Source organism: Mauremys mutica, chromosome 3, assembly GCF_020497125.1.
Source record: "Mauremys mutica isolate MM-2020 ecotype Southern chromosome 3, ASM2049712v1, whole genome shotgun sequence".
Taxonomy (NCBI): domain Eukaryota; kingdom Metazoa; phylum Chordata; order Testudines; family Geoemydidae; genus Mauremys; species Mauremys mutica.
The window spans coordinates 126,627,771-126,654,609 of NC_059074.1; the positions used below are offsets into that span (position 1 = coordinate 126,627,771).

Here is a 26,839-nt window from a genome sequence, read left to right on the forward strand (position 1 = left end):
AGAGTTTTCGGCCCTAGTGGAGGAGGGAAGGCTGATCTCCCAAGCCTCTCTCCAGGCTGCCTTAGATGCGGCGGACTCAGCCTCGCGCACCCTGGCCACGGGCCTGGTCATGCGGCGCGGAGCCTGGCTCCAGGTCTCGGGCCTGCCCTATGAGGTCCAGCAGACAATCCAAGACCTCCCCTTCGAGGGGCAGATGTTGTTTTCAGAAAAGACAGACAAACATCTGCATAGCCTAAAGGACTCGAGGGCCACGCTTCGTTCGCTGGGCTTGCATACCCCTGCGACCCACCGCAGACGGCCCCACGCCCATACCAGCCACAGACTCGCCAGGAGCTGGGGCGCAGGCGGGGCAGAAATGGCAGGAGGTGCCACCAACGCCACCCCTCCGGCCAGGCGTCCGGTCAATCGAGACCGCCATTGGGGCCTAGACTCCCTATTTGATGGTACGGTCAAGGGCGCCCTACCAATCGAGACTCTGGATCCTTCTACTCCTACCTTTGGGTCACGTCTGTCCCCCTTCTACCGTGCCTGGTCCCGAATCATGTCGGACAGCTGGGTGCTCTGCACGGTAGAGAGGGGATATTCTATCCAGTTCTCCTCCCTCCCGCCCCACCAGCCCCCTCCCCGTCCCTCTTCAGGGACCCATCTCACGAGCAACTTCTAACTCAAGAAGTGAAGTCCCTCACGGAGGCAGGGGCGGTGGAGGAAGTCCCTCGGGAGCTCAGGGGCAAAGGCTTCTACTCCCGGTATTTCCTAATACCGAAGGCGAAAGGGGGCCTGAGACCCATCCTAGACTTGCGGCGGCTGAACAAGTTTGTGTGAAAGCTCAAGTTGTGCATGGTCTCCCTGTCCTCGATTATTCCCTCCCTGGATCCAGGAGATTGGTATGCCGCCATCAACTTAAAGGACGCTTATTTCCACATTGCCATAATTCCCCGACACCGTCGGTACCTCAGGTTTGTCGTAGCTGACGCCCATCTGCAGTTCACGGTGCTCCCATTCGGCCTGTCAGCTGCTCCAAGTGCATGGCAGTCGTGGCAGCCTTCCTGCGCAGGCAGGGCATCCAGGTATTCCCCTACCTGGACGACTGGCTCATAAAGGGCCGCTCCAAGGAGCAGGTGGAGACCAGGTGGTGTTCATCAGGCAGACCTTTCTCGATCTCGGACTCTTGAACGAAGCCAAGTCCACCCTGTCTCCGACGCAACGAATAGAGTTCATAGGAGCAGTTCTGGACTCCACCCATGCCAGAGCATACCTGCCGGAATCCAGGTTTCGTGCAATTTCCAAGCTCATCCTCGGACTGCACCGCGCCCCAATTACCACGGCGCGAGTTTGCCTCCGGCTGTTGGGTCACATGGCGGCGTGCACCTATGTGGTAGACCATGCCAGACTCCGGCTTCGCCCACTACAGTCCTGGTTAGTGATAGTTTATCGCCCAGCCAGGGACCCCTTGGACTCAGTGGTGTCCATTCCCCGCTTGGTGCTAAGCTCGCTGCGGTGGTGGCTCGACCCTCAAAAAGTGTGCATGGGTGTCCCCTTCGCTGCTCCTCAGCCCTCCCTCTCCCTGGTAATGCATGCCTCGGATCGGGGTTGGGGAGCACACCTGGGACACCTCAGGACGCAGGGCTTGTGGTCGCCAGAGGACCTCGAGTTGCATATCAATGTCAGGGAGCTGAGAGCGGTTCGCCTGGCTTGTTTGACCTTCCGGTCCCACCTGGCCGGCAGATGTGTTTCAGTCCTCTCGGACAACATGGCGGCAGTCTTTTATATCAACAAACGGGGGTGCACGCTCCTCTCCCCTGTGCAGGGAAGCCCTCACGCTGTGGGATTTCTGCGTCCACAATGCTACCCACCTGACGGCGTTCTACCTTCCGGGGGAGCAGAACGGTTTGGTGGACACCCTCAGCCGCTCATTCTGGGGTCACGAGTGATCCCTCCGATGGGATGTGGTGCGCTCAATTTTCCAGCTCTGGGGCTTTCCCCGGTTAGACCTGTTCGCCTCGAGGGAAAACAGGAAGTGCCGACGGTTCTGCTCCCTCCTGGGCCGCAGTCAGGGGTCTCTGTCGGACGCCTTCCTACAGTCTTGAGGAGTTGGTCTGCTCTACGCCTTTCCTCCGATCCCCCTGATACACAGGGTGATTTTGAAGATTCACAGGGATCACACACGGGTAATACTGATAGCTCCGGCGTGGCCGTGCCAGCATTGGTACACATCACTCCTGCACATTTCCGCTCAGGCGCTCCTGACGCTGCCCCTGCTCCCGGACCTGATCACGCAGGACCGGGGCTCCCTCCGCCACCCGAACTTCGAGTCCCTTCACCTCACAGCATGGATGCTCCATGGCTGAACCCGGTGGAGATGCAGTGCTCCCAGCAGGTCAGACAAGTGCTGCTCGGTAGTAGGAAACCGTCAACTAGGGCCACCTACCTGGCCAAATGGAAGCGCTTCTCCATATGGTCGGGTCAGCGAGGTCACAATCCGCTGAGGGGTCCCAATCCCCATTGTCCTAGACTATTTGCTGCACCTAAGACAACTGGGCCTCTCCCTTTCCTCCATTCGTGTTCACTTGGCCATCTCGGCTTTCCATCCGGGAGAGGGAGGGTACCTCGGTGTTTGCGAACCCGCTTTTCGGGTGTTTCCTCAAAGGTATGGACAGGCTATTTCCGCATGTTCATCAGCCGACCCCTGCCTGGGACCTGAATCTGGCCCTCTCCGCCCTCTCGGGGCCTCCCTTTGAGCCTCTGGCTTCGTGCTCCCTGTTGTACTTGTCGTACAAGACTGCCTTCCTGGTGGCGATCACCTCGGCCAGGAGGGTGTCGGAGCTCAGGGCGTTAACATCTGAGCCCCCGTACACTGTCTTCTATAAGGACAAGGTCCAACTTAGACCTCACCCGGCTTTCCTACCCAAGGTGGTTTCACAGTTCCACATGGGTCAAGATATTTTTCTCTCGGTGTTTTATCCGAAACCACACTCTTCCAATGAGGAGTGAAGGTTACATTCCCTGGATGTCCGCAGGGCCTTGGCTTTTTACATCGAGCGTACCAAGCTGTTTAGACACTCGACTCAGCTCTTCATCGCAGTAGCGGATAGGATGAAGGGGCTCCCGGTCTCCTCTCGGCGCATCTTTTCGTGGATCGCGACCTGTATCCGGGAATGCTATCGTATTGCTAAGACCCCTGTCCCTCTGGTCACGGCCCACTCCACTAGGGTGCAGGCCGCCTCTGCGGCGTTCCTGGCTCAGATCCCGACTCAGGAGATTTGTAGAGCAGCCACGTGGTCCTCCATCCACACGTCCTCGTCACACCACGCCATCACGCACCAGGCTAGGGATGATGCAGCCTTCGGTCGTGCAGTACTCCAGTCAGCAGTGACCTCCGACCCCGCCACCTAAGGTTAGGCTTGAGAGTCACCTACTTTGATTGGACATGAACAACCACTCGAAGAAGAAAAAACGGTTACCCACTTTTTAGTAACTGTTATTCTTCGAGATGTGTTGTTCATGTCCATTCCAATACCCACCCTCCTGCCCCTCTGTCAGAGTGCCGGCAAGAAGGAACCGAGGGGGTGGAGGGTCGGCGGGCCCCTTCATAGGGCGTCTTAGTGGCGCCACTCCAGGGGGCGCCAGGGCCGACCCTACGGACGCTGCTAGGGGAAAATCTTCTGGCTGGCGTGCACGCGGCGTGCACACACCTACTTTGAATGGACATGAACAACACATCTCGAAGAACAACAGTTACTAAAAGGTGGTTAACTGTTTTGTTAACCCTTTCCAAAATTAAGGATGAAATTAAGAGAATATTAAAATATCTTAGTTTTGATTTTTCTGTAATTTATATCACTGGTTTTTCCAGACAAATTGCTATTTTCTGAATTCGTTAGACTGTTGGTTTTTTTTTTTGATAATTTAAACGCATCTAATGGAGTATTTTAATAGGTACAGAATTTCTTGTGAGTCTTCATAAACTTAAGAACAGATTTTGAGTTCCTATATGCAGAGCCGTCTCTTGGGTAGGGCGAATTGGGGTGACTGCCCTGGGCCTCTGCTTTGGGGGGGCCCGCGCGTCGATAAAATCATGACTGTCCCGAAACTTAGCCCTTTGTCCCATGTCCTGACCGACGTACAATCTGGACATCATTTGTCCAGATATTCAGGTGAGGGGGTGGGTGGAGAAGTGAGGCAGGCAGACAAGTAGGGTGAGGAGGCGAACGGGGAGGCAGGTGGGAGGGGGGCGAGGAGGCGGGTGGACAGACGGCGAGGAGGAGAGCAGCGGATGGATGGCAAGTAGACTAGCGGGGAGGTATGAGGGTTGAGGGGGTGGGTGGATGGCGAGGAGAAGAGCAGCAGGCGGGTGGACAGGGGATGGGGAGCGCCAGCCGCCTGGCGAGGAGACTAGTGGGGAGGAGAGCGGCACACACGGGAGGGGGCGTGCCAGCTGGCGAGGAGCAGGTGGGAAGGCAGACAGCGAGGAGGAGAGCAGCGGGTGCGCAGGAGGGCAGCGAGGGGACTAGCTGGGAGGCTGATTTGTCCTGGACCCTGCCCCCACCAGGGACGGCCTATATGTGTTGTATTTGAGGTGCACCTGCACTGCGTGCATCTAAGACTAGAAGACATTTGCTAGCAGTATCCACTGGTCCGTGCCTATAACCTTCTGTGCACCAAACTCCAGTTCCTTTCTACCACCGGTGGTCTGAGACAACTTCTGCAATGTCCATAGTGTGTGTTAGAATTCTTCAAAAAGTGTAGCTGTAAATAGCTAATGAAACCTGTTTTTAACTAACTTACAGTTAGAGTAGTTGAGTAGTCTTGGGGGTGGGAGGTCCCCCCCCCCACCCCCCATCTGGAGTGATTAGTGTGCCCAGGTTTCCAGGACTCAAAATCTGAGTGGCCTGCAACCTAGCTTTCTTGATTGGCAATGAGCATGATACATGCCTCTATTGTCCTGGGGAAGCTCGTATCCTATCTGCGTCCTTTCCTAGGTGAACCCATCAAGTTATGTACAAGCCAGGCATAGAAGATTCCTGATGGAAAGTGTAGTGAGACCCCAGTCTGATCCTGGCCCGTCAGATAACCCTCCACCTCCGGTGCGTCAGGCAGAGGCACCAAGAAGCATCCCTCCAAGCACAGTATTCTCCAGCTTTGGGGATAATCAGACCAGTGCTAAAGACTGTTCCAAAAAAGTTTCCTCCTACCCCCTCAGAACAAGTTCACAAAAAATTGTGAGAAATCCCCTTCTAAGCCCTCATCCAAAAAGAGCACCTCCTCTTTGACACCCTCTAAGGGCTTGTTTACATTGGTCCACTAAATTGGCACTGTTGCAATTGATGGGAGAGCACTCTCCTGTTGACTTCAGTACTCCACCTCTCCGAGAAATAGAATGTAAGTTGTCGGGAGAGTGTCTCCTGCCGACGTAGCGCAGTGTAGACGCCACATTAGGTCGATGTAAGCTGGGTTGCTCAGGGAGGTGATTTTTTCACACTCCGAGTTATGCAACTTCCATCGATATAAGTGGCAGTGTAGTCCAGGCCTAAGTCAGGTGAGACTCTGTGCCCTGATACCCAAGTGTCTGATGCTTATAAGAAGCATAGTACCAGTTTCCCAGAACTGAAGAGCAAAAGTCCCCCCCCCCCCCAATATTGGGACTAGCTGAAGGGGCGCAGGGATCATCCTTGGTACTGGTGAGGAAAAGAAGGCAGTGGATGCCTCCTATACTATTGATGCCAGTGAGGAGGGAGGAGTCGTCAGTTCTGAAGACCACGGTCCACCTGAAGTTGGTACCATTGGTGTCACCAATGGACAGAAGCCTGGTCCATTTTCCAGTATCAGGAGCCAGGTACACTGCCCTGGAGAACGCTACTATCTACACAGACTCAGTCACCAATACTGTTGGGTCTGGGGTGGTAATATGCTGTTGGTTTGCTGTTCACTGATACCATAACTGGAGGTTCTTAGAGATGTGTGGTCCCTATCTGAATTCCACTACCAGCTCTTCTTTCACTCTGTTGCAGAGCCTTATCCTAGGGCTATTCTGGGTAACTGGAGAGGTGGTTGGTCTACACCATGTCTTCCTTTTAGTTCCGTCTTTTAGCAGTTTAAGATTGTTAGTGTCATATTGAGTCATAAGCTATTTTTGAAGCCTGTGAAATGGGCAGATATTTTCTCCTGTTTTTTTACATTTTAGTTAATGAGCACTTGTAGGGTAAAGACACTGTTAGTAGTTAATTTCTGAACAAGGGAGGCAATATGGCTTATGAATTGAAGTGGTGCAGTTCTATATGTAATGTACTAGTATAGTATTACCACCTCACAGAAAACAAGTATGTAATAGAAAATTGTTCTTCTCAGTCAAATACTGTCTTTCATAGATTTCGAAGCCAGAAGGGACCATTGTGATAATCTAGTCTGACCTCATGTATAATACAGGGAATAGTACTTCCCCAAAATAATTCCTAGAAAAACATGTTTAGAAAAACATCCAATCTTGAGTTAGAATTTTGTCAACGATGCAGAATCTACCACAACCTTTGGTAAGTTGTTCCAATGATTAATTACTCTCACTGTTTAAAATTTACATCTTACTTCCAGTCTGAAATTGTCTAGCTTAAACTTCCAGCCATTCGATTATATTATACCTTTCTCTGCTAGATTGAAGAGCTGATTATCAAATATTTAGCTAAGTAGATTGAACTCCTTGAGCCTATCACTGTAAGGCAGGCTTTCTGCTCCTTTAATCATTCTCGTGACTCTTCTGTGAACTCTCTCCTACTTATCAATATCCTTCTTGAATTGTGGACACAAGAACTAGATGCAGTATTCCAGTAGCTGTCAACATCAGTGCCAAATACAGTAGTAAAGTAACCTCTCAACTCCCTACTCAAGATTCCCTTATTTATGCATCCAAGGATTGTATTAGCCCTTTTGGCCAAAACATTGCACTGGGAGCTCATGTTCAGCTGGTTATCCACAATGACCCTCAAATCTTTTTCAGAGTCACTGCTTTTCAGGATAGAGTCCCCCATTCTGTAAGAATGACCTACTTTCTTTGTTCCTAAATGTAGAAATTTACATTTTGCCACATTAAAACGCATATTATTTGTTACACCCGGTTTACCCAGTGATCCAGATAGCGCTGTATTAGTGATCTGTCTTCTTCATTCTTAACCACTCACCCATTTTTTAAGTCATCTGCAAACCATATCATTATGATGATATTGTTGTCTTCCAGGTCATTAATAAAACAGTTAAATAGTGTTCGACCAAGAACTCATCCCTGTGAGACCCCACTAGAAACACGCCCATTTGATGTTCCAAGACTTTCTGAAAATCACCAATGATGGTTCAAGAAGCTTCTCAGCCAGTTCCTTTAAAACTCTTGGATGCAAGTTCTCTGGCCAGCTGATTTTAAAATTGTCTATCTGTAGTAGCTGCTGTTTAACATCCTCCAGAGATACTAGTAGACTGGAAAGAGCATTATCATATGATATGACTACATCATCTGCTTTTCCCCCAAATACAGAAGAGACATATTTATTCAACACTTCTGCCATTCCTGCAATATTAAGTCTACAATTTCCAACTAGTAAGGGATCAATACTATTGTTAGGATTCTTTTTGGTCCTAATATACTTAAAAAGACTCCTTAACTGTGCTTGCTATTTATTTCTTCTGGTCTCCCTTTGCTTCACTTATCAGTTTTCTACAATTCCTAGCTTCTGATTTATATTCATTACTATCAGTTTCCCCTTTCTTCCATTTATCTTTTTTTTAATATAGCTGCCTTCACTTCCCTCTAAAATAGTTTGGGGGGTTGTTTTTGGTTTGTTTGTTTTTTACCAATACAGCCTTCTTCCTTGATAGTGGCTTTTTGGATATCTAGTGTAGTGTTCTTAAACAGTTCCCAATTTTCAGTCGCAATTTTCTGATTAAATTCTTCCTCCCAGTTGATTTGGCTTATAATTGTTTTCAGCTTTGTGAAAATGGTGCTTGAAAAGAGACAAGTGTGTATATGTGTGTGTGTATGTGTATGTATATTGATCAGGACTTTTATTTTGTTTGCATATTAAAAATGGGATCAAGCCATGGTCACTTTTACCTAAGTTACCGTTAATTGTTAGTTCTGTGATTAGTTCCTCTTTATCTGTCAAAATGGGGTCTAATGGGGTCTACCATGTTGGTAGCAACACTTTCAGAATTAGGAAATTGTCTTCTATATTATTTAGAAATTCTAAGGATGTTTTAGTACTGGCAACATAAGATCTCCAGCATATGTCACTCAAATTGAAGTCCTCCATGATTCTGCAGCTTTTTCCCCTCTACATTATAGATAGTTGTGTAAAGAGCCAGTCATTCTGTTCCCTAGTGTAATTTGGTGGTCTGTTGCAGGTGCAAATGCCATTTAGTACCCCATCTTGTGCTTTGTCTGTTAGGACATTTGATCCATAAGCGTTCCAGATCATTTCCTTCCAGTTATGAGTGACTTGGAAATAGGTTATGACATTTTTGACAGAGTGTCAGTGCCACTCCCTCTCCCCTTTTGCCCATTTGATCCTTCCTAAATAAGTTATAACCATTGATTATAATGTTCCAATCATGCAAATCATCCCACCAGGTTTCAGTAATAACTATAAAATGAATTTATGCTCATAAATGAGCAATTCCAGTTCAACTTGTTTGTTACCCAGACTCCTAGCCTTGATGTGTACAGTTAAAAAATTTCTTCCCCATGTCCTTTGGTTTCTTGATTAATTTTGTTCTCAACATCTCATTTTTGTGCTAAGAGTGCTCATTTCTTCCTTCTTTATTTTACCCTCCCCTTTTAAAAAAGGTTTTATGCCCTCCTAACTACTGTAGCCAGCCTATCCCCAAGGAGATTGGTTCCTTTTATGCTGAAGTGGAGGCCATTCTGTAAGGGATCCATCCAAACTATACAGCCCTGTCTCCCCATAGAAGGCGAACAAATGTTACACAAACACCAAAACCCTCCACCCTGTCCCACTTACCTAGCCAGTGTGGTTTACTTTCAGAATAATTTACCTTCTGTCTTCCTTCACTTGTGGAACAGGAAGGATCTCAGTGAAGATGATTGGACATTCTTCTTCAGCATGCTTCCAAATTCCCTGAGGTCATTCATTATCTGTGACATCATGCTGTATCATTAGTGCCAATATGAACATCCATCGACTTCAGAACCCCATCCAATCTAAGTGATGTCTTGTGTCTTGGCTCTAAGAAGGCAGCACACTGTCCTGTTGTCTGCCTATTCTTTGCAGAATGTTCCCTAGATTCTTCTGAGTATTGAATCCACAACAAAGATCTGTCTTCCGTGGATGATTGGAGAAGACTTTCTTACGGGTTAGGCCAAGCTGCAATCCACAGGTGTGTCCTGTACATCTCTCCATTCCCTTGGACCAGCTGGATCTTGTGAGGTATCTTCCACAGTTTCCATGTTTCTAGTATCAAAAGGAAACGTCTAGATGTGTGGAATTCCTCCTTGTCCTCTTCACTCTGATGGTCATAGCCCGTCAATCATTGTCTGTCTCCAGCTGTGTAGAATGCTGCCGTGACCTCTTGCCTCTGATGGTTATAAAGTTCCAGGCCTCTTTCTCTGATTTCCTTTCTGCCCAGCTCCTTGGTGGCCAGCTTTTTTCTTCCTTGAACCTTGAGTACTGATAGTTCCTGAAGCTGGCTGTCTTAACAGTAATTGAAGTATATTTCATGATGTGAATGGGGGGAAATTAATCAAACATTTTAGAGATTGTGAATGGGGGGTGGGGAAATCTTAAACACTATTAAATATCCTTTTATGTAGGTTGCATGGTTAATGCTGACTGGTACAAAATTTAATGGAACTTCAATATTTCTGTATGTACTGCCAGCAAATCTGTCTTAATCTTGTCCTGTAATCACCTTAAAGCTGAAATGATTTTGCTGAGGAACCTCATAATAAAACATTTAATAGACTGCATAAAATCATGTCTCTCTGCCTTAGTTTTGGGTGAGCTGGAACAATATTTTAATGTATAAAAGTGTAAGCATTGTTCATGTGTTCTCAAAGCAAGCTATAGCTAGTCTATCTAACTTCAGACCTGCGTTGATGATGTCTCTTAGGGTATGTCTACACTATGAAATTAGGTCAATTTTATAGAAATCAGTTTTATACAGTCGGTTGCGTATGTCCACACTAAGCGCATTAAGTCGGCGGAGTGCGTCCTCACTACCGTAGCTAGCATCGACTTACGGAGCGGTGCTCTCTGGGTAGCTATCCCACAATTCCCGCAGTCGCCACCGCCCATTGGAATTCTGGGTTAAGCTCCCAATACCTGATGGGGCGAAAACATTGTTGCGGGTGGTTTTGGATACATGTCGTCAGTCACCCCTCCCTCTGTGTAAACAGCAGCAGACAGTTGTTTCGCGCCAGACACCAGGGCGATTAGAGGAGCACAGCAATGCACGCTGCGCATCAAAGAGGCTTTGAAAATCAATTTAATCACTGACCAGGCTTCGGTGTGACAGTTGTGTGTTTCTCCTTGATGCAAACCCGCCCCTTTGGTTGAGTTTAATTCCCTGTAAGCCAACCACCCTCCCCCTTCAAAATAAAGTAGCTATTGTTTTGAAACCATGCATTCTTTCTTTATTAATTAAAAAAAATTGATAACGAACAAGGTAGCCCAGGTGGCATGCGGGAGGAGGGAAGGACAAGGCCACATTGATTTTTAGTGTGGCTACAATAAGCAAACTGTTTGAATGACAGCCTTCTGTTGCTTGGGCCATCCTCTGTAGTGGAGTGGTTGGGTGCCTGCAGACTTCCCCCCGCGTCCTTGGGCATTTGGGTGAGAAGGCTATGGAACATGGGGAGGAGGGTAGGCGATTATACAGTGGATGCAGTGGGGGTCTGTGCTCTTGTTGGCTTTCCTGCAGCTCCAACAGATGCTTCATCATGTCCGTTTGCTCCCCCATTAGCCTCAGCATCGCGTCCTGCCTTCGCTCTTCACACTCACTCAATTCTTTCCTGGCCTCTGCCACTGAATGCCTCCATGCATTAAGCTGTGCCCTGTCCGTGCGGGAGGACTGCATGAGCTCGGAAAACATGTTATCGAGTGCGTTTTTTTCGCCTTCTAATCTGCGATAACTTCAGGGATGGAGATGATACGGGGACCATAGAAACACTCTACGATTCTGGGGGGACTACATCGTCACCTGTGCTGCTGAGTTCGCCATGCTGACCAAACTGGAAATGAAATTCAAAAGTTCCCAGGGCTTTTCCTGTGTACCTGGCTAGTACATCGGAGTTCAAAGTGCTGTCCAGAGCAGTCACAATGGAGCACAGAATAGCTCCCGGAGGCCAATACCGTCGATTTGCATCCGCACTACCCCAAATTTGACCTAGCAAAGTCAATTGTAGTGCTACTCTCCTTACTGGGGAGGAATACAGAAATTGATTTTAAGAGCCCTTGACGGAACGGGGTTGGTTTTATGGACACATTCATTTTTAAATCGACCTAACGTGGCTAAATTCGACTTAACCCCGTAGTGTAGACAAGGCTTTAAAATCAATAATAAAATTGGTTCTGCTGTGAAAAGTGGCTATGTGTAAAAATGTCAGTGTCTCTTACTCAGTGGACTTGTTTTCCATAAGCATGCAAAATCCCATCTGTTTGCTTTAGTAATTCTTTACTACCATTGGCCATTCAGAGAGCCAGCACTGGTCTGAGCAAGTAAGCTGGGTTCTCTTCTATCTTATGTATCATTAACAGAAGCATTTACGGAGTTCCAAACAGTTAAACCTATGTGAACCATCAGAGACAAAGGTGTAACACAGTTGTCACTGAGAGCATGAGAGAATATTTTAATACGATGCATAAGAAGAAAAGTACCTAGCTTGACTTTCAGATCCTAGATTAAATTTGTAAGGTTGATAGTTAAAAAAGCCAGTTGAATTGCAAACTTGACATAAATGATAAAGAAATAGTTAAGGTAGTAAACGCTGAACCCCATAATGCCAACTTCAGAGTCACTTCGCAGGATAGCACTGTAATTTAAGTTAGATGAAGGTTAAGGGGAACTTGATTCATCACTCTTAGAAATAGGAAATGGAGTCCCAAGCTGCTTCTAAAATAGTTGGTGTAGTTGCTTCATAACAGCTCGTTTGGTAAATCTTTACAACTAGGCTAGCTCTTTTTAGGCTGAGTTTGATTAACTTTTTCTCCGTGTATTACTGAGTTGGTTTTTTTTAATAGTGATATTTGAGTCATGTCAATGGCTGGTGGCAGACTGACTTGATCATTATAGCATATAGTGAAAAGGAGGACATTCATTAATAATATACACCACAATTCAGGTTTATTGTGATCTGTTGTCTTGCAAGCAAGTACAGTGTGTGAATTTAAAAGGGGTGGGGGGAAGCAGTTGAATAAAAGGAAAGCATATTTGCAGTATACACTTTTTTGGAAAACGTTGTATAGAGGTTCAAAAAGAAAGCCCTTGGAGAAGAACACATCATTTGATAGTTGAATTAACTTTATCTATGTGAATTGGGTTTTTTGAATATCTACCCTCTTCCTTTAGGCCTCAGGACACGGTTGGGCCAGAACTGATATTACCTGCAAGCATCGAATTCAAGGAAAGTTGTGAGTATTTAATAAAGTTTTAACTTCAGTTTAAAATAAAATATTAAATATAACAAGGTTAAAAAGTGACTTTTTTTGTTAAAGTCAATCACTTTAAAAACTCAAAAGGAAACTTATCAGTAAAGTTTAGAAATCACTTAAAAAGAGGTATTTATTTTACTGGCTTGGTGGAGAGGGGAGAAAAATTATTCAAGTACTAGATGGGTCCCTATGTAGTTTATTGCAACCACATTGGAATTCCCTGTCTCCAAAATAAATTAATTTAGAACCAGAGTTGTTAATAGAAAAGAGAGATCAGATTGAAACCATCCCCCTTATAAAAAGTTCCACATATACTGGCTTGTAAGTTAATAATAAACTAGATCTTGGTCAAAAGGCCAATTGAGTTAATATTCCATAAAGGGTATCAAGTAAAACATTAGCTTTGATGATGATAGGTTTTTTACTATCAAAAATATTGTAGACTCTTGGCTATGCCACATTATTATGGATTTTTAAAAACTTCCAGTTGTATAAGAAAATTTCAGTCCAGTGATTGTCTGAAATCTCACAGCACTGTAAATTGTACTGTAAGAGAGCTTTTGGAAAGGCACAGTGAAAAGGGAAATTGGATTTTATTTTATTAAAGAACAGTACTGTCCCTGGAGTAGTTGACTTGATACAGTGGAACCTCAGAGTTATGAACACTTTGGGAATGGAGGTTGTTCGTAACTCTGAAATGTCTAATATCAGAGGGGTAGCTGTGTTAGTTTGTATACACAAAAACAACAAGGAGTCCGGTGGCACCTTAAAGACTAACAGATTTATTTGGGCATAAGCTTTTGTGGGTAAAAAACCCCACATTTTTGTTTTTGTGCATCTGAAGAAATGGTGGGTTTTTTACCCACGAAAGTTTATGCCCAAATAAATCTGTTAGTTTTTAAGGTGCCACCAGACTCCTCGTTGTTTTTCTGAAATGTCTATAATTCTGAACAAAACGTTATGGTTGTTCTTTCAAAAGTTTGCAACTAAATATTGACTTAATACAGCTTTGAAACTTTACAATGCATAAGAAAAATGCTACTTTTAACCATCTTAATTTAAGTGAAACAAGTGCAGATAGTTTCCTTACCTTGTCAAATCTTTTTTTAAACTTTCCCTATTTTTTTAGTAGTTTGTTTAACAGAGTACTGTATTATAAATTGTTGGGTGGTTTTTGGTCTCAACTGATTGCATACTTCCAGTTCCACATGAGGTGTGTGGTTGACCAGTCAGTTCAATAACTTTGGTGTTCATAACTCTGAGGTTCTACTGTACATAAATGGGAAATAACGTTGAGCTATTTCTTCCTACATAAAGTCTCTTAGCTTATATCTGGATGATTTATTGTCCTACTTCAGTAGTTGCAGTGCATAGTTTAGACAGTTAGGAACATATGAGATAAATAAAACAAAAAAAGAGAAGAAACTTACCACCTTATTTCATTGAATTATGAAGTTTTATTTTATTCTTCCAATCCTTGGGTGACTTTTTTGTCTGTTTCCACAGCTGAAGATGCCTTCTTATCTGCCATTATTAATTATACCAACAGCTCGACAGTTCATTTTAAATTATCACCTACTTACGTTTTGTACATGACATGTCGGTATGTATTGTCAAACCAGTACAGACCTGACATCAGTCCTACTGAGCGTACTCACAAAGTCATTGCAATAGTCAACAAGATGGTGAGCATGATGGAAGGAGTTATACAGGTGAGTTTTGATCTGCAGAGACAAGTCAAAGGAATTTAAAATATATACATAAATTTCTTCAGAAAAGTCTTTCTTTCCCCTGCTCTACGGTTTCACTCAAAAGGTTGCTGAGCATCAGCCTGTAATGTATTTATTTCTCTTGTAAAGATTTTTTTTCTTGTGAGATAGTAAACTACATTCCCTCAGGATAAATTTTTGGTTTTGATGAAGACCTATATGAGGATAGTAAAGGTGATTTTTTTCCACCTCCACATTCTTTCCCCATTCCCCAAACAAAAAACCCACCACACCCCAAATAGTTCTAAAATCAGTCTTTCCATTAATTATTTTTGATCCTCAACCAATTCTGATGTGACTTGTAATTGCTTTTTTAGTAATGCCTTATGAATACAGGGATTTACATTGATCAATTGCATGTTGTAATACTTAGCTTAAAAAAGGAATGTAATTATTGAACTTTGGTCCTGTTCTTACTACATACACACAAAGATAGTACAGCATTTAGTATTTTTTGTTTGATTTTTTTCTCAAATATGCTGATTTGATACCGACACATCTTGCACAAAGACATTTAAGATATCAGGGTAGAAGTTTTAGTATATAATATGAAACCTGATCCTGCATTCCTTGCACATATAAAAATCCCATTGAAGGATATGGCATTTTTGCTTTTACAATGAATGCAGGATCATATCCACAGTCTTGACTTTGAAATCTAGAAAGGAATATCTTGTACTGTCTCTTCACCGTTGTTAAAATATGTTTCTATGTATTTAATTTTACCATAATATCCTGAGAAAGTAGTTATAATATTTCATGTTATTACTAATAGCCCTAACTCATCAATTGCAGATTTTTCTCAGCGGGAGCATTAACATCCATATTCTTTATAATACATAAAACACAAGATTACATAAGTGTTTTCTTAAAAATGATCAATAAATGAATTATTGTTATATACTTAAATTTGTATTATGATTTACATATTTCATTGGTGCCTAGAGGCTCAGGGCCCCATTGTGCTAGGCATTGTACAAACATAACAAAGAGACATAATCCCTACCCCAAAAGAGCGTGCAATCTTAAGTGTACAACTATAAAAAACAGATGGATAAAACAAATAGATGGAGCATAATGAAACTGCTGGTCAGCATGAAAAACTGGTCACAGCAAACCAACTGTTAAACTTTTCGTAGGCATTACAGTGAAGAAGACTTAAGAAGGGAGGAGAACAACAAGGTGGCTTTGCAGATACTTACAAAATGCTCCTCCCATGCATAAGGTGGCATTGAAGAAAGTGCAGTAGTGTTTGTAAGAATTTTTATAAAAGGGAAATCAGGACTTAACATTTGAAGAATGCGGACAGAGACTGATGTCTCAAAACAATAAGGGATAATAAATGGGGGATTCGTAGACCCTGAGAAGCCCTAAAAGTGAAGACAATTAGTTTGAGTTTGATGTGGTGATGTAGGGGTAGCAAGTTGAGGGATTCAAAGAATGATGATGATTGAAGTGGTGAACCAGGAAAATTATCTTTTCAGCAGAATTTTGAATGGATGTAGGTAGACAAAGAGGGAATTCATCTTGGCCATAGAGGAGAATGTTGCAGCAAAAACGATAGAAATAAGGTGATCCTAGATAAGAGACAGCTGTATGAATGGAGAGGAAAGGCTTGATTTTACACACATTATCCAGGATGAAGTGGCAGGCTTTAGATATGGTCTGGATGTGAACATCTACAGAGAGGCCTGAGTCAAAGACTATGTCCAGGTTTGGGCATGAGTGACAGGGAAGATGGAACTGTTTTCCACAGTGACTGAGAGAGGAGCAGCAGGGGGAGGGTTTGAGGGGCAAAAGATGAAGAGCTCTGTTTTGGCCATGTTGAGTTTAAGTTGATGGCTAGACATCCATGAGAGGTCAGAGAGGTGGTGATACTTTAGTTTTGGTGGAAGGAGGCAAGTCAGGAGTGGGGAGGTAGATCTGAGACACATCAGCGTAGAGATGATAGTTGAAATTATGAATGAGATCACTCTGAGAAAGGCCTGAAGGGAAAAGAGGAAATCAAGGACTGAGCCCTGTGTAAACCACCCCTCTCCCCACCACAGAAGAGGGAGGATGAGGATAATCCTCTGAACGAGTGATTGCAGAGGTAGGAAAAGAACCAGGAAAGGACAGTCATGGTAGCCAAGTGGGGGGGCAAGATTTCAGGAGGAGCATGGTTAAGGAGGATAAAGACAGAGTATGCTAACTCTGAGCTTGGAGCAGAAAGAGTTCATTGGAGACTTTGAGAGCCATTGGTGGAAGCTGGTTTTGGAGGGATATACATGATGCAGTTGGAGGAGAGGCAGTCTAGAGAGTATTTGTACAGTGAGTGGGGCAAGAGAAGTAGATGGGATGAGATCACTGGAGCCAAATGGAGAAACTAGAGGAGGAAAGCACACAAACATCTGTGCCAGGGAATGAGAAGAGGAGATGCTGGTCAAAATTCTGATTTTTGCCTATAAGAATTATAAAGAGACTTGAGACTTCTAGTGTAATTTCCAAAAGCTACTCTTAAAATTCTGAAAATACTTGACAAAATCTTTGGTGGTAGAAACAATAAACAGCACAAAATATTAAGATTTCATGTGATGGGGAGTACTTTTATGGAAGGGTCTGAAAAAGTCGAGTAATGAAGTAAAATCTATATTGGAATAGCAGAAGGCAAAATATAGTTAGTGTAGGTTGCATGTTGCAGAACTTTAAGTTTAGTGCAATATTTTATTTGACTCAGTATTTTTCATTGTGTTTAAAAAAACCTCAAACCATTGTTTTAAATTGAAAACCATGTATTAATCTGTTCCCCACTTTGTATTTTATTTTTTACTTTTTCCTTTTGTCCCTGTTTGTGTTTGTACATTGTCTTCATTTCAGTAGTGTGGGCAAGCTCTCTGGAATTAGCATTCATGCTGCTACAGAGAGACTTGGCAGATGCTCTGCAGGAAGTCTGTGTTGCACTGACTCTGAAACAGCCTGTGGTTCAAGGGCATTCCTTGAACTAATTGGCACTTTGGTTCTTTGCTGTCATATTACTGGGTCTACCTAAAATATAAGTGGTCTCAGTTGTGTCAGAGCCATTGATGAAATATATTTAGGTGTATCTGTGAACATAAGTGTTATACCTTCATATTTAGTGTCTGATTTCTAAAACTACCATGATTGTTCACAAGTTTCTTTCTTCTATTCTGTTTGATTTCCTTCGTCCGTTTTTCTCCAGGAGGTAGACCAGGTTGATCAGGTAGGATATACTGCTGGGAACTGATCCTAGCTATGTTGGCTTAGCTCAGTTTCTCATGCTGCTTCCATGTCAAAATACAATACTCAAACAGCTGGACTGAACAGTTCATAACACTCATTCAGCAACTGGAACATGCAGTACTAAAATTCTTTTTGACTGTGCAACCTTTATCGGCATTCCATAATTTCTGCTTAACGCACTTCAGTGTGGATATGAAATGACCAAAGTTCTTTTTCTTCCCTTTATTTATTTTTTTTGTGTCTGTGGTTCCTATTCTTTGGATCTCATCTGAGGTTGCCTAGCCTGGCATTTATGGTCGGGAGATGGTGAGATAGATCAGTACTCGATACTGAGCTGCCTGGTGTCAAAGCCAGTGACTAGCAGTATCAGGGTGGCAGTGGGTAACAGCTAATATGTGCTTACGCACACGCAGATTACCAGATAATGCATTCAGCTAATCTTTTAGCATTGCATAACTAGATGCTAATGCCATTATTCCATCGATTTCACTAATGGCAACTGGACAGAATTTTGTAAATACTGTATATATTTAAAATGTAACTTATTTGTTGGAAGAATTGCAGTATTATCATTTGTTATATATAGAAAAATATTTTGCAAATATCTGGTATCTGAGGTATGTTTGAAATGGGAAATGTACTGGTCTATCTTTGGAGCTCTTAATCTAATCATTTCTGATCAGAAAGGACCTGCCCTATATTGTTTGCTACTTCTCTTTTTACTTACAGAAGCAGAAGAATATTGCTGGGGCACTTGCCTTTTGGATGGCAAATGCATCTGAATTGCTCAACTTCATTAAGCAAGACCGTGACCTTAGCCGAATTACTTTAGATGCGCAAGATGTTCTGGCACATTTGGTTCAAATGGCTTTCAAGTAAGGGCATCAGAATTTTGTTTCTTTTGTATATTTGCCATATGGAAGTATTAGGCTTTATTTCTATACTTTTGAAAAGTGCTGTGCACTTTTTCCAAGGTCTAGATGTCATGATTCTTGAGCTGTATTGAAACCAGTTAAAGAAATGCATAGGGAGTGGACAAGAAGTTAGTTATTTTATGAGCTGGATCATTTGGGCTGTAGTGAGAATTAAATTGCATCACTTTCTTGTGTTCCTTGCTAAGCAAATTCTACAGAGATCCTGTCCTGAATGGTTAGGTGCTAACTCTATTTGTTTAAATCGATATACGTATCTTTTTATAATGGTGTGCGGTAGCTAACCAAATTTTTACACATCTGATCATGAAAATGTTGAAATACCAATCAAAGTTGCTATTAACTACATACTTGTTTTTGACATTTTGGTCAGCATCTGCAGCCATATAGCTTAATCCTCAGGTTGGTTGTGGATTAATCAGTGGCAGCTACGCATTGTATTAGCCCATAATAATGGCTGGAGCTATTTCGTTCCATAATTTCCTGTACTATGTATTTGTTTGATCCTCCTCCAAAGCTCTTCATTGGTGGGGGGGTTTCTTCCCCCTTTATGGCCATCTGATGTCTAATATAGTTGCTCAAATAACCTGGGAGTGTAGATAAGGTCTGAATGAGTTTTCAAGTTTTAGCACCAAATAGTAAGAGAGATTTTACAACAGCATTAAATATTCAAAGTTTAGTTTGGAGGGAAGGGTTTCTTTTTCTTAAGATTGGCTTTAGGGTTAGGAAGGCATGTCTGGCAGATCAGGTAGTGATGTACCACATTATTTTAAGGGGGGAGAGCGTGATGTCCTGGGGCTAGAGAGTGAGTATATTTGTATTCAGTTGTGGAACGTGACCTTATCTGTGGGGTTCTAAACTTTGCCATTACCTAGTATATTCTCTGATTTGTGGGCAAAGACATCAGATCCATGAAAATGGATCCATGCAGAACATTATTTTCAGATAGCAGTTACTACAGGTAAGTAATTATGCCTGGAATATCAACTTATAACAATCAACTATGTAGATTGATATTAAACATAAGTTGCTTAGTGATTGTTCAGTCAAGCTAGAATTTCTCCTAGATCTGTGTTTTGCATTACTAGCTCGAAATGCTTGTGTACAAATCTTGCAAGTCACTTTGTTGTCTTCATACATTAGCTTGCATATTGTACAATTTTTTTATGACTGAGAAAGAATGACCTTTTTTTTCCCCCCCCTGTAGCTTAATTGGTTCTAACTACAAGAGTTATTCACATGCAGTCACCATATTTTGGGATATATTTTATCCTCCCATTGTAACTTCTAAGCTTCCAGGAGACTAGTACTAACTTCATATAACTTGAATATTTTCTTTTTCATTTTTGACACATGAATACAGTAGTGTAGTCGATATAAATGCAGGTGAACAGAATTTACCCACTTCTGATATGGGGAATATGGAGTTTAGTTTAGTTTATCCACGTTTTACCACTACACAACTGTATGAAATATTAGCAACATAAAAAATTGTCTGCTCTTAAAGTGTTAATTCAGTGGTATCATCAAAAAGTGTACCAGAACATGTTGAAATTATTTTGCAATGAAATTTTTAAAAATCAGGTACTTACCATTATTAGAAATGTTTTAAGATAGAACAAGAAGATAGGGATGTCGTACTTTATTTAAGGAAGCCATAAAATATCATTACATAAAGACTTGAGGAAAATATTACAGCTTGATTCCAATCAAATAGTTGGGTTTGAATTTTAGCATTCTGCAACACACAAAAATTATGTTATGAATGAAAAACTCTCTGGCTGAAACACCACGTTTAGAAAAAAAAATCATTAATATAAAACGGAAAGTATTTTAAAAATCAAGTGTACTTTTCTCTTGGTTTCTCCAAGGTGAGTGAAATGCAAAGAATAAACAATATAAAAAGCTACACAATATCAGGTTCTCATATGCTAGCTCAGTGCTAGAATATTTGGATTGTAAATACTTAGACATTGTTCTTTTACAATACTTTCACTGGAATTTTTTTTAAAAATGGTCTAAATTTTTATGTAAGGTTATTTTCACAAAACTTAAATTATGGGCCAAGTTTAGCTTGACAAAAACTCCCTTTAATTAAGTTCATTCATGACATTCACATACATGAGTATTTGAAAGTTTCAGTCTCAGATGTCCAAAGAATCTCCTCTGTTTCTTAATGCTTGCTGAATTATTAGTTGCATGTTTCTAGAAAATTTGTTAGGTTTTTGGTCACACTGCATCATTTCAAGGAGCATTATTTTGGTTCAGATATAGTCATAAGCATAAGACTGAGTTAGACATTTTATAATTTTTACAGCAGGTTGCTTATACTTTTTTACTTTGGAAGTATGAAAAATAAGATGCGTAATTAACATGTACATGCTGCAAAAATGTTTTAATTTTTATCTAACATTTTTAAAAAGTAGCAGAAATGACCATACGGAGGATAAAATTTTCAGTTGTATTAACTTTTACATACAAGATGAAATATAGACACACAAGGGAATAAAAATATGAGGTGATAGAAAGAAACTGAAGAAGGGGGGGAGGAAATGAGGTGAAGGCACAGGAAGGGGAGTCATAAACTGACCTACAGTTCATTCTGCTGTTTCTATAAAGTCTGCCCATATATCAGTGAACTAATCTATACAATTTTTATTAAAGATCCTTTATATCACTAGCAGTGCAGCCATATCAGTATACCATTCCTCAGTCATTGGACTGGATTTTTATTTCCACTGAAGAACTTGTTTTTTAGTCACTATCAGGGTTCTGTATAGCTATTGCTTCTTAGAATAATCATGGTTCCTTATGGTACCTACTAATCTCAGAATGTGTACTCCTTTAAGTACAAATGTCAGATGACATAAAAAAGTGAATGTTACTCTTGAGCTCCTTCCAGAATTGCATTATATTGGGGCAACTCCACAGAGATTAACCAAATTGGCACCTGTTTCCTAACAGGTCCAGTATATATATGGGGGTCCAGTATATATTTCAGATAACAGATTCCATGTAAGTAATGCAAAATTTCTTTTATTGGATAATCAGATCTGTGTTCTTTTTCAGATATTTAGTTCATTGTCTTCAGTCAGAGCTTAACAATTACATGCCAGCATTCCTTGATGATCCAGACGAAAATAATCCTCAGAGGCCTAAAATAGGTTAGACTTGCTTGGTCTTTTTGTCTTGCTATTAAATCAATAGTCTATCGCAGGGGTGGGCAAACTTTTTGGCCTGAGGGCCACATCTGGATATGGAAATTGTATGGTGGACTATGAATGCTTACGGTTCCCGGCCAGTGGGAGCTGCAGCGGTGGCACTTGGGGTAGGGACAGTGTGCCGAGCCCCCACACTGCCCCTATGCTTCCAGGAGCCACGCAGAGCCATGGAACGTGTGTAGCAGGGCAAGCCCCGGACCTTGCTCCCCATCAGGAGCCAGATTAAAACGTCTGAGGGGCCGACTGTGGCCCCCGGGCGGTAGTTTGCCCACACCTGGTCTATAGCCACTGTTAATGGATTGAGTTGGTCTATTTTACCATTGATGTGAAATTTACATGTTCTCACACCTTAGTTGTGTGTAAATCCACTCTATAGGGATAATAGACTAGATTCTTTGGGATGGAAATTACATGAAAAATACTCTTTAAAATAAAGGTAAACTCACATTAGATAATGTCTCGGGAAGAACACTTGAAATGTTTGGTTAATCAGTGTTGTAGATAAAGAAATTAGCTTTTGGAAAGTGGGGAGTGTATCCATGTAATAGAATTCCAGATAATTAGCGTTTACTGGTATGTCTTCCACTGACAAAAATGTTAAATAATATACTCAGGTTTGAACAAAAACATTTACATTCTTCTAAAATAAAATATAAAGTTTAGATCTTTTGGGTAAGAAGATTGAACGTTATTCTGAAATTAGAACATTTTTCTGTGTTGAGGAATTTAAAAAAAAATAGAAAAATATTGATTAAAAAGCAGTTTTTCACCTAGCAGTTTCTGTATTTCCTTTACTGTTGTCTCAGATATTTGGCTTGAATAAGGGTTTGTGTCATTGTCCAGCTTCCTCTTTTGCATGATCCTGAAGTACAATCAGTTGCTATGGTGATGGGTGCCATATAAAAACCCTAGATAGTTTTTTCATTTGACATTACAAAATGGTTGTATGGAAACAAGAAGAAATTTCATTGTTTTAACTGGGATCAAGTAAGGCTGTAGGAAGGAGGACTATGCAAAAAAAAAAAAGCTATTTAAAAAAAAAATTTACAAACTAGCAAATGTGAAGAAAAATGAGAAACTAGGGAAAGGCTTTGATTAGTGCACATTAAAGCTTCAAGTGTGGAAAGCCCTTCTTACAATTTAAAAACTATTCAACCTTCATTTTGATCTTTGCTTATAACCTTTCGCTGACAAATAACATCTCAGGAAAAATGTTTGTAGTCATCACAGTTACAATATTGTATGCAAAGAAAAGGTACAATATTCTGATCTGACTGAAAATGTAAATATATTCTCACATGGTGACCTGCACTGTTGAGCGAAAGGGTATGTTTACGTCTTTCTGAGATCTGAATTATATAAAGCTTAGTAGGTAATAATGTGAGTCTGCACTATACAGTCAGATGTGACTCTCTTGCATTTTCCACATTAAAGTCTATCCTGGTATTCACTGTGTTTAAGTACTAAATATTTTCAAGTAACGTTATAGGTTTTAGCACTGAAACATTTAGGGGATGATTTTTGTCAATCACATGACTTTTAAATTTTTGAGCAAAGATGAAAATAGTATGGCTGATTTATTTAATAAGAACTTCAAGTTCTAGTAATTCCATATGTGTGTTTAAAATATAACACAACTCCCCTGCCCCCAAACAACTCCCACCATCTTTGGGCATTAATGATAGTGTTTCTTCATCTGAAAAACTAAACATGCTCTACAGACTATTAATAAACTTTCTTATCAGGAAATCTTTAGCACTGTTTTAGTTACCTGTTTGAGTTAAAGCTAGGAGGAGGAGTGCAAAATTTCTATTTATAATGTAGTTGTAGAAAGATGGAACTAAAATAATAATAAAAAACACCCTAGACATTTGTGAGCAAGAGGACATTTTATGTAATTTTAACTATTTTATGTGCTATATATTAATTTGGGCTTACAATACAATCCTTGTCTATATTCTGTTAGAAGTGGAAAAACCAATAATTATTTGTCTTCTGTCAAAAAGCATGCTATTTATCACTAGTATGGAATAGCTTAAATGTGTTTTATGCATAGGAACTCTAACTTGCGAGAATTTTTTACTGTATTTATTTTGTGTTGGAATCTAAAGAGTATAATTAGTTGGTTTCTGTAATTGTATAGCTTAATAAAATGCTATGAAGATTCAACTTTAATCACTTAGCTTTCTATTTTTAAAATAGATTTTTATCAGCTGATAAGTTCTTGGAATATATTAGGGAATAAACAAATATCAAGTGTGTGGGTGCCATTCTGGAACAGTGTTCTAAATTGTCTTTCATAATTCATGTAATAGTATTCAATAGCAATATAAAATTCAGTTTGGATGCCTGAACTAACGGTTTTGATAAACCCTAAATACTAATGTGTATGAATACATTCTTCTTTGTCTCTGTAGATGATGTCTTGCATACACTAACTGGAGCTATGTCCCTGTTGCGACGATGTAGAGTGAATGCTGCACTGACTATACAGCTCTTCTCCCAGCTCTTCCACTTTATCAACATGTGGCTTTTTAATAGATTGGTTACTGACCCAGATTCAGGATTGTGTTCGCATTACTGGGGAGCCATCGTCCGTCAGCAGTTGGGCCATATAGAGGCCTGGGCAGAAAAACAGGGCCTAGAGCTGGCTGCTGATTGCCACCTAAGCAGGATAGTGCAGGTGAGTATTGTTGTTCTTGGTTCTCAGTGAAACATACTCCTCATAAAGTTTTTTCAAATATTCAACATGATTTAATTGTGTAAATGTATTCTAGAACCCTGGTTCAGCGTGTAGAGTTGTAAAAGCCTCTCTGTATATTAGCGCAATCATTTACTGAAAATGAACTGAATATCTCCCCAAGAGAATTAAATCAGTTTCTTCCTAATACACTGAGTTTGATTAGTTTGCATGGATATAGTAGCAGGAAAATTAATCTGTTACCTAATTTAGGGTTCCCTTGGTTCCTGAACTAAGAGGAAGAGTATTTGTGTTGCAGAAGAGAGGAGGGATTTTGAAAATTAAGTTTACATCACTTTTGCAGCAATTCTGGCTTCTTGCTGCATGGTGTCCTCTGCTCTGCCTTCTCTGTAAATGAAAAGAAACTGTGAAATAAATAAGAACTATGGTTATATTCCATTCTTAAATTATAATTAAGTCTGTGGTGGGTTTCTTTGTTTTTTTTAAAGGCAACTACATTACTTACCATGGATAAATACTCACATGATGACATTCCAAATATTAACAGTACCTGCTTTAAGTTGAATTCTCTACAACTACAGGCATTATTGCAGAATTATCACTGTGCTCCAGATGAACCATTTATCCCAACAGTAAGTCATTTAATGCATTGTTCAACATTTCTGGGGAAAATACTTTGGCTATAGAGTTTAATCACTACTTGCCTGTAAAATAATGTATTGATTGATTTATAGGTGGTGTAGTAAGAAATAGTGTTAAAATCTTTATTGTAGAAATTAAATGAAAGGCTCAAATATTTTGTTTTCTCTAAAGAGTAGGTGAAAATTCTTCATCTGAGTCGTATTCCTTCAGAACAGGCTATTGGAAACATCTTCAGATGAACAAATGGATACATACAACCTGCTGCCCATGCGTGGCACGACATTCACATTGGTGTTTTTAGTGTGCTAACTCGAGCTGAGCTAGCTCAAGTCTGTCTGCCTGTGCTAGGAATCATACCTCCCACCCGCAGTGTAGACATACCCTAGGATCTTAGAATAAGCCATAAGTCACAGGATAGCTTTTTCTCCTAAGAAGGTTTTTCATATTAAAGAGGTAAAAGTTTAAGCAATATTTTTAGTGTTCTAAACATTTTATTTTAATAGCAGCAACAAATATGTTAGTGTGCATATGCAAGTCTCTTTTGTTTAATAGTGTTCCTGCACTGAACAGTTTGTAAATTCTTCGTAACTAGGGTAGAGCTGACTCTACAGCATAATTTTAAATGTCTGCCAACTGAAAATCTGTGAATATGGCCTAAATTTGAAAATAAACACTATTTTCCATAGTCGTCTTTACTGCAGAACATAGCTTAATTTAAACTGCCATTTTACAAGCAAGATTCACCCATCAATTTTTATTCATTCATTTGCTGTTAAAGACCCGGAAACAATTGATTAAATCATCATCTTTGCATTAATAACACTGCATCCTTTTTTTCTTTTTTTTTTTTTTTAAACAACCTTTGCTGGTAGTTACTTTATAATAGGCAACCTGCAAAGCACCCTACATCTTTTTGCAGTTGCCTATCACAACCTGGATCTCTCGCTCAACATCAGGAAAACCAAGGTACTCTATCAGCCCTCACCTGCACAAACTACTCTTTGTACTCCACAAATCACCATCAGTGGAGACCCCCTGGAAAATGTGGACCATTTTCCATACCTTGGTAGCCACCTCTCCCTAACAGCTAGTATTGACACAGAGATTGAATACAGGATCTGCTGTGCCAGCACATCCTTTGGAAGACTACTCAAATTAGTCTTCAATTATAGGGATCTGCAAGCAGGTACCAAGATTTTGGTTTACAAGGCAGGTGTCATCCCCACCCTTCTTTATGGGTGCGAGACCTGGGTAACCTACGGACTACATCTCAAGTGCCTGTAGTGGTTCCAACAGTGCTGCCTCAGGAGGATTCTCAGGATCAACTGGGAAGACAGACTCACTAACATCCACACTAAGGTCAGCATTCTCTCTGCAGCCAACATGAGCAGTATAGAAGCGCAGGTCATGAAATACCAACTCCGCTGGACTGGCCACTGTGTACGTATGCCTGACACTCACCTCCTGAAGTAAGTATTCGTCTCTCAGTTAAGTCAGGGAAGAAGGGCTTGCAGAGGGCAGCGGAAGCATTTCAAAGACACACTAAAAGTACATCTTAAAAAGGGAGTCATCAATCCAACAAACTGGGAATACTTGGCACGGAACAGAACACAGTGGCGCCACACCATACACCAAGCCACAGCTCGCTTTGAGGAGAACAGATGTGCTCATGAGACAGAGAAGCAAC

The 26,839-nt window shown here is 41.4% G+C and overlaps 1 protein-coding gene across 9 annotated transcripts in view; it reads left to right on the forward strand.

Annotated features, from left to right (window-relative positions):
* AFDN (afadin, adherens junction formation factor) overlaps nucleotides 1-26,839 on the forward strand; it is a 201,608-nt gene that overhangs the window by 115,976 nt on the left and 58,793 nt on the right. For 7 of the 9 annotated variants that reach the window (XM_045008898.1, XM_045008901.1, XM_045008899.1 and 4 more), the window contains exons 13-18: nucleotides 12,565-12,626; nucleotides 14,154-14,359; nucleotides 18,386-18,531; nucleotides 21,658-21,752; nucleotides 24,227-24,492; nucleotides 24,999-25,142. In XM_045008898.1, coding sequence (XP_044864833.1) covers nucleotides 12,565-12,626; nucleotides 14,154-14,359; nucleotides 18,386-18,531; nucleotides 21,658-21,752; nucleotides 24,227-24,492; nucleotides 24,999-25,142 — 919 coding nt within the window. Of the gene's footprint in view, nucleotides 1-12,564; nucleotides 12,627-14,153; nucleotides 14,360-17,615; nucleotides 17,637-18,385; nucleotides 18,532-21,657; nucleotides 21,753-24,226; nucleotides 24,493-24,998; nucleotides 25,143-26,839 lie in introns of all 9 variants that reach the window. The other 2 variants (XM_045008897.1, XM_045008900.1) reach the window with 1 other exon arrangement.